This window comes from Chrysochloris asiatica, unplaced genomic scaffold, assembly GCF_000296735.1.
Source record: "Chrysochloris asiatica unplaced genomic scaffold, ChrAsi1.0 scaffold00178, whole genome shotgun sequence".
Classification (NCBI taxonomy): Eukaryota; Metazoa; Chordata; class Mammalia; order Afrosoricida; family Chrysochloridae; genus Chrysochloris; species Chrysochloris asiatica.
This window is the reverse complement of record NW_006408696.1, coordinates 488,395-496,819: the sequence shown is the minus strand read 5'-3', so window position 1 is coordinate 496,819 and position 8,425 is coordinate 488,395. Positions and strand designations below refer to the sequence as shown.

Genomic DNA, 8,425 nt, shown 5'->3' with positions numbered 1-8,425 from the left:
TCCACACTAAGACAGACTAGGGAAAAGGACCTGAAGATCTACTAAGAAAATCAGCCGGTGAATACCTTCTGAATAGCAGTAGGACAGTGTCTAATAGATGCCAGAAGATAAGCCCCTGGAGTTGGGAGGCATTCAAGAGACAACTGAGGAAAAGCTGCCTCCTCAAAATAATATTTGTTGGTTTCGACTCAAAGCGAAACCGTGTGTAGGGTTTCCTAGGAGCGGCTGGTGGTTTTGAACAATCAACCTTGCAGTCAGTAGTCCAGAGCTTATCCTACAGCGCCTCAGAGGAGTCAACTTTAATTATATCGATAGAGTAAAGCTGTCTTGAAAGTAGACAGCTGATTCTTGTTTAGTTCTGAGGCTGTTTGGTACAGTGCCCAGAGATTCATAAGCTTCTGTATACAAATGTGTTTAATTTAAATCAATAACGGACCTAGGAGTCCTGGTATGGTGCTGTAGAATACCTCAAGGTCAGTAATTCAAATCCATTAACTGCTCCTCAGAAACCCTATGGTGGTGGTGGTGTGGTGCCTTCTCTAAACTGTCTCTATGGTGGAGCTGGTTCTAACTCACAGCGGGGACCAGAAAGCCTGATCTGCCTCCCGCTGAGTGGCTGGTAGTTTTAAACTGCTGACCTTGAGGTTAGCAGCCTGACTTGTAACCACTACACTACCAGAGCTCCTTCGGAAACCATCCAGGGTCTTTATGAGTCAGAACTGACTCAAAAGCACTTAACAACAAACAACAAATGTGGTCTTATGCACTTTACTTCACTTCTGATGCCTCAGTTTTCTCACCTGTAAAATGCGGAAAACATACAGTCCCATCTCACTGAATCATGGTGAAGAGGAAATGAGATTAGGGTTGCAAAAACAGAAAGTCCAGATGATCTGGACCTTGAGAGGATGCTGTTGTTGAGAGGACCCGAGTTCTAGATATTTTAAAGGTTTCCTATGGGGTGCTACCTGAGCTGTTGGGACAGGTTCTCTCTCACCTTCCTCCAGGCCCTGTGGCTTCTGTCCTGTCACCTTGCACCTCAATTTCCTCCTCTGGCTTACATTTCCCAGCTTCTCAGTGGACGAGTGCTGGGGGAGCACTTGTCCCTTCAGCCCAAACCCTTGCTGTGAGGATTTATTATTTTGTTGAACCCATTTTTAGCCTATAGCATGTTCCCTTTACTGGGTCGCCCTGCCAGTGCGTGTTCCCAACCCAGAACCTAGGCATTTGAGCCCCATCCTAAGGTCCCAGTCCTAACAAAGGCTAGCCCCAGGGGACCGGTAGCCGCCAAATCTAAGATAAGGTGTTTTGTTTTCTTTTACGGGGCGTGGCCGGCAGAGCCCCTGGGAGGTGCACTGCAGCCAGAAATCCGGAGACCCTCGCTAGCATCTGGAGTCTCCTGAAATGGGGGCTGGCCTATCTTGCCTACACCCCCTTGAGACGCGGAGAGGACGTGATTTCTGCCACCCCCAGGCTTCCCCACCTCCCCGCTCCCCCACCTCCCCTTTTTTTTCCCAGGCTGTGGGAGACAAAGAGTTAAATCCCATAGAGCTGATGCTCTGACTCCAGGCTAGAGGGGCCCGGGAAGCTGGGGTCACTTCCTGCTCCGTCCCAGTCACCCTGAACTGGTCCCCGGGTTCTCAGCCTGGGATCTCCCCTTGAGAAAGACCCCAGAGTCCTCAGCATCTAGCCCGCCCCCCGAGGCAGGGCATTTAAGGGGTTAAGTCCCCTGGGGCTGGATTCTGCCTTCCGGCTTTTCCCAGACCCCAGAGCCGTGAGTTGGGGACGCCTGGGTTCCCGGGGGGTGGCCTGGAGGGCCCGGGACGGCCGCCAGGGAACAATGGGGCCCGGGAGGCGGGGGCCGGGCGCCTGGCCCTGAGCCTCCTTCCCCCCCGCCCCTCGTCCGCCCCGGGGTAGGGGTGGGGGCCCGGGGCAGGGGGCCCGCAAAGGGCTGGAGGATTCTGGGAAGTGCGCGAGGGTCTGGCTGGGGGGAGGGGGAGGGCGTGAGCATTCTGGGAAGAGGGAATTGGGCCTGGCTGGCAGGGCCGGGGGCTGGGACGCTGCGAGCCGCCTTTCTGGAAGGAGCCCGGCGCTGGCGGGAGAGCCAGAACCCTGAGAGCCATGGGGGACGGGGAGAGGGGGGAGGATGCCCAGCCTCTGGATTGAAAGGTGGAAACAGGGTCTCTGCGACCCGGTGGGGCAGAAGTCCAGGACCCGGCCTGGTGCGGTGTCCGGGGGGGTCAGGGGCCAGGATGGCTGCATTCCCGCTGCCTCCATGTCAGGGTCACCCTGGGCCGCTCCCTACACCTCTTGGTGAGGCCGTCTCGTCCCTCGGCTCCCTCCTAACACCGAGGCCGGTGCCCTAGCAGTCCTGGCAGCCAGTGCCTGGCTTAACTCTACTGTTTGCCTCCGTTTTCCCACTTTTATACTCCATGACTGCCTTGCTGTTAACCCTTTCTTTTCTACTCTGGACCGCTGAGTTTGAACTTCTCTAGACAATTAAGGTACATAAGCTCTTCCCTGGTCTCAACAAACACTCGTTCCGGCCTCCTCGGAACAGCCAGGCATGCCCCAGGTTGGCAGAGGTTCCTGCTTCCACCACCCCAAAGACACTTAAAGGGGAGAGATTTTCATAGCCTAGGTAGCTGTAGAAAAATTGATTTCCTTCCTAAAATCCAACTCCCATTTCTCCTGCTATTTGGCTTGCTGTCCTCAGATCTTGCCTTGTCTCTGTACCACTATCTCTATAAGTGTCATGCAAAACCCAGGTCCTCATCAGGATTAAAGGTTGTGGGAAATTCCCCCAGCACTTAACCCCTGTGGCCCTGTCCCCTCATGCTGGAGTCCTAGCACCCTTTTTGGGATGACAGCTGAGTGTGTTTCACTCGGGAGCCACTTGTGACCTCCTATTCTTTTCCTGTTGTCCCCTTGCAGAGATATTGGTCTTTAATGGCACTGAACCCAAACATGTTTTCTAGGAGCAAGGGGCATCCTACTGTCTCATTGATTCAACAAATATTTATTGAGGACATAGTGTGTGCCAGCCACTGTCATAGACATGGGCTACAGCATCAACAGAACTGAAGGGAAAGAGTAGAAAGAGTTCCGGATGGTGTCTGAGGATGAGGCTGACAGTGGAAGGCTTCAATGGGGAATACTGTTCGGAGCTCATAGACAACAGACCATGAGGCCTAGTCACTGAGTCTATAGAAACCTCTTGGTCCTAGGAATTTTTCCAGCCCATTCTTACCACCAGCAGGCACTGTCTGATCTGTTTTTGTCCCTAGCTCCTGCCCATGGTTCTAAGTCTCACATGACTTTCAAGGTCATCTCAGAAGCAGGGGCAGGCCAGACACAGAAAGAAACCTGCGTTTCTGGTCCAGGCTCTGCTACTTCCCAGCCTGTGACCTTGGAGAAGTTATTTCCTCTCCCTGGACCTTGGTTTACTCATCTGTAAAATGGACAACATACCCGCTGGGCCTCCTCACCAGTTGTGGGGAGGACTGGGCGAAGTAGCTGAGGATGCCCCAGCAGGAACACGCATCTTGTCCTTCCCGTTGTCCTACCTCTGTGGCTCCTGACTGCTTGAACCTCCGGCTCACCCCTCCTCTGTCCTGAGCCTAGCTAGAAAATACCCTGCCCCTGCCTACTGGTAGTACCCCTCTCGCCTTCGCCTCAAGGAAATTGGGGGATTTGTTGTTGTTGTTGTTGTTAACCCTTTAAGTGCCCCAGGCTGCCTCAGTTCTCTCTGGGGCTCATAAGGGGAAAGTTTATTAGTCCCAATTAGCAACCCCATTAAGGAGGGAAATTAGAGTCATAATAAGCTTGCACTGATTAGCAAAATAACAGGTTTCCCCAGCCTGGTTTTCCAGCCTCTGGGCATGAGAAGTGTGAGGCGAGAACCTTCCTCCCTTCTCCCCCCCAAGTCTGGGTTCAAAGGGTTATGGCTGATGAGCTCTTAATTGGCTCTTAAATTCATCTGTGTGCATTGTTGTGATTTTAAGATCTGGAGCAAGAATCAGGCCTGCAGAGGGGGAGGGGGCCCTATGAGAACTGATGCCCAGAATAATCAGGTGATAGGAAACGGAAGCTCTCCATAGAGATGAATAAGACCTGGGAAGGAGGGGGTACCACCAGAGCTCCCTGGATTCCCCAGTTCCCAAGGTATTCCCTGCCCTGTCTGACTGGACCAAGGCATAAGAGGCCAGTTGGCCGTGGGGGGCCCTTATCTCACAGAACAGTCTTCCCCTCCTTCCTCCTCCCTGTGGTCCTGGCCAATGAGTCCAGCCTCCAAGAGCTGGTGGTACAAGCTTACCCGTCCGTCCGGGTCTTCTACATCTGCAATGAGTGCGGCAAGAACTTCAGCCAGTGGTCCAAGGTTGGGGAGTGAGGCTGGGGGTGAGGGGAGGTCAAGAAAAGCCTGAGGTCAGTTCCCATTGTGTACTCCTCTCTGCCCCCAGGGTCCCAGGAGCCCTCGGCCATCCTGAGCTGGGTAATGGAGCCTGAGGCAGTGCTGTGGGGCCCGGATCTTCGGAGTCCTGAACAGAGCGCAAACGATGTTCACAAAGGTGAGGGGCACAAGCAAGGACTTCGGTCCTGACAAGACAGTGGCCCCAGTCAGGGCGGGACCCAGACTCTGGGGGAAGCCTAGGGAAGGGAAGAGAGACCAGACCCCGTGTTCTGAAAGGAGATGGGGGCTGGAGACTCCCTTTCTCTCTGTAGGTGCGGAGAGTGGGAACGAAGAGGAGAGTCCTCAGCAGGAAAGTTCTGGGGAGGAGATCATCTTGGGAGATCCAGCTCAGAGTCCAGAATTCAAGGACCCACCAGAGATGCCCCTGGAGGGGCCCTCCCTGGATCCCTCCATCCCTCAGGACCCCCAAGCCTCACTGGGTCACCCCAACTCCTTGGACCACGAGACCCCTCTGGATCCCCCAGCCTCCGAGGTAGTCCCTGCCCCTTCTGACTGGACCAAGGCCTGTGAGGCCAGTTGGCAGTGGGGGGCCCTTACCACATGGAACAGTCCTTCTGTGGTCCCAGCCAACGAGCCCAGCCTGCGAGAGCTGGTACAAGGACGCCCATCTGGGGCTGAGAAGCCTTACATCTGCAATGAATGCGGCAAGAGCTTCAGCCAGTGGTCCAAGCTGCTGCGGCACCAGCGCATCCACACCGGTGAGCGGCCCAACACCTGCTCCGAGTGCGGCAAGAGCTTCACGCAGAGCTCTCACCTGGTGCAGCACCAGCGCACGCACACGGGCGAGAAGCCCTACAAATGTCCCGACTGTGGCAAGTGCTTCAGCTGGAGCTCCAACCTGGTTCAGCACCAGCGCACGCACACTGGCGAGAAGCCCTACAAATGCACCGAGTGTGAGAAGGCCTTCACCCAGAGCACCAACCTCATCAAGCACCAGCGCTCCCACACAGGTGAGAAACCCTACAAGTGCGGAGAGTGCCGGCGGGCCTTCTACCGCAGCTCAGACCTCATTCAGCACCAGGCCACCCACACAGGCGAGAAGCCCTACAAGTGCCCCGAGTGCGGCAAGCGCTTTGGCCAGAACCACAACCTCCTCAAGCACCAGAAGATCCATGCGGGCGAGAAGCCCTATCGCTGCACTGAGTGTGGCAAAAGCTTCATCCAGAGCTCGGAGCTGACCCAACACCAGCGCACACACACCGGTGAGAAGCCCTACGAGTGCCTCGAATGTGGCAAGAGCTTTGGCCACAGCTCCACCCTCATCAAGCACCAGCGGACTCACCTCCGTGAGGACCCCTTCAAGTGTCCCGTGTGTGGCAAGACCTTCACCCTGAGTGCCACGCTGCTGCGACACCAGCGCACACACACGGGCGAGCGGCCCTACAAATGCCCGGAGTGTGGCAAGAGCTTCAGCGTCAGCTCTAACCTCATTAACCACCAGCGCATCCACCGCGGCGAGAGGCCCTACATCTGTGCAGACTGTGGCAAGAGCTTCATCATGAGCTCGACCCTCATCCGCCACCAGCGCATCCACACGGGGGAGAAGCCCTACAAGTGCTCTGACTGTGGCAAGAGCTTCATCCGAAGTTCCCACCTCATCCAGCACCGACGCACTCACACAGGCGAGAAGCCCTACAAGTGCCCCGAGTGCGGCAAGAGCTTCAGTCAGAGTTCAAACCTCATCACCCACGTGCGAACCCACATGGACGAGAACCTCTTCGTCTGCTCTGACTGTGGGAAGGCCTTTCTGGAAGCCCACGAGCTGGAGCAGCATCGGGCCATCCATGAGAGGGGGAAGGCCCCAGCCCGCAGAGCTCAGGGTGATTCTCTGCTGGGCTTTGGGGACCCCGCCCTGCTGACTCCACCGCCTGGAGCCAAACCCCACAAGTGTCTGGTCTGTGGCAAGGGCTTCAACGATGAGGGCATCTTCATGCAGCATCAAAGGATCCATATTGGAGAGAACCCCTATAAAAATTCAGATGGCCTCATCGCCCACCCAGCCCCCAAACCACCTCAGTTCCGACCCCCGAGGCTCCCTTTTGGAGGGAATTCCTATCCAGGTGCTGCAGAGGGCAGGGCTGATCCCCCGGGACAGCCCTTTAAGATGCCTGATGGGCAGGAGAGCTTCAGCCAGAGACTGGGACTGCTCTCCTCCAAGTCTTATATCTGCTCCCACTGTGGAGAGAGCTTCCTGGATCGCTCTGTGCTCCTCCAGCATCAGCTCACCCATGGCAATGAAAAGCCCTTTCTCTTTCCCGACTATAGGATTGGACTTGGGGAGGGGGCTGGGCCCAGTCCCTTCCTTAGTGGGAAACCCTTTAAATGCCCTGAATGCAAAAAGAGCTTTGGCCTTAGCTCTGAGCTGCTACAGCACCAGAAATTCCATGCAGGCGGGAAACCTCAGAAGAGTTCTGAGCTGGGAAAGAGTTCTTCTGTCCTCCTGGAGCACCTCAAGAGCCCCCTGGGGGCCAGACCCTACAGCTGCTCAGATTGTGGGGCCTCCTTCCTCGACCGCCTGGTCCTCATCAGGCACCAGGAGACCCACACCCAGGAAAAGTCCCCCAGACCCGAGGAGCCCCATCCAGAGCCAGCTACCCTGTCCACAAGTCAGGAAGGTGAAGGGGAGGCCCCAACACCCACAGGAAGTAGTCACCGCGGAGAAGGGGAAACCCCTAAAGCCCTCTTGGGTGAAAAACCCTATTTGTGCCCTGAGTGTGGAGACGGTTTCACAGAAGTCGCCGGCCTCCTCCTCCATAGGAGTTGCCACCCAAGCGTCTCCCTCTGAGGAGGGTCTGGAGACCCAGGGGGCCTCTCTCTACTGAGAGGCACACTGGAGTAAGGAGGAAAACCCGGTTAGATGGTAGAGAAAGCGGAGAATAAAGAACCCTGGGTAAAAATAGTGCTTTTACATACAGGATGAGAAACCCTATAAAATTGTTGGGGGAAACCACTTATAAGGCAGCATAGGAAAACTGTTGGGTTAGAAACCCTATAAATATGTAGGAAAAAAAAAAAGCCCTTTAAGTCTGTAGCAGAAAAACCCTATAAACCATAGTGGATAAAAAAGCCCTATTAATTGTAGGAAGAGGTCCCAATATGTCTCTAGACAAACATATAAAACTGTATTGATATCCTTGTGAAACTATAGGGTCGGGGGGAAATGCAGGGAATTCAACAATGGCATTTGGCATTGACTTGAGAGGTGTGGCCCTCCAAAGCATATGAAAACCTCCCATAAACTTGTTCCACCGTGTTCTCTCCCACTGCACAGTGTGGGAAGGAGCATCTCTCCCAGCAGCCTTGGACAGTTACCTGGAGATAAGCTCACCTGGGGAGTAGCATGACAATGGGGTGGAATTGGAAAAGGGAGAGTGAAAACAGGAGAAAAATAGTTAGGCGAGCAGAACAGGAGAAAGGATCCAGCTAATTGCACAGGGGTTTCTTGGAGTCAGAGGCCAAAGAGCCCAAAACATGGAGAAGGGAGCAAGAACGTATGCCATGTCTTTTTAAAGGCTGATGTTTGTGGTGCACAGAAACTTCAGTGTAAGAACACTGGGAATTCACCCCCAAAACTTGAAGGAGGAGTAGGAGGATTTGTTAGATTGCTTTGAGGGAAGCAAATCAAGATGGAAAAACTGTTCAAATGAAAACCCAGTTGACTCCCGGCTGCCTAGTTTACCCCGTTTCTGGAAGCTTCTGCAAGTACAGGTAGATCCTAGCTCTGGTCACAGGGATTTGCCCTGATTCAGGCATGGTTACCCCTACCCCCAGTTCTACTGGGGGCTTCTACTCCCAAGAGGCATTCCAGGACAGAGGGACCCTCTCTATTCTCAGGTCTGTCAGGTTTTCCTGAAATCTAACTGCCGTCAGTCTTGCTGCGGTGACAACCCATCTCCTCACATTTTGCCCCCAGTGGAGAGGGAGAACCGCCGCTAGTTGACCTCCAAAGAATAA

At 54.6% G+C, this 8,425-nt stretch overlaps 1 protein-coding gene across 1 annotated transcript; it reads left to right on the top strand.

Annotated features, from left to right (window-relative positions):
• Positions 1-1,599: 1,599 nt before the first annotated feature.
• Positions 1,600-7,308, top strand: ZNF629 (zinc finger protein 629). Its single transcript, XM_006871912.1, has 3 exons — positions 1,600-1,774; positions 4,461-4,568; positions 4,723-7,308. Exons 2-3 carry the CDS (start codon positions 4,496-4,498, stop codon positions 7,254-7,256), a joined length of 2,607 nt encoding a protein of 868 aa, XP_006871974.1. The 5' UTR covers positions 1,600-1,774; positions 4,461-4,495; the 3' UTR covers positions 7,257-7,308.
• Positions 7,309-8,425: the final 1,117 nt, after the last annotated feature.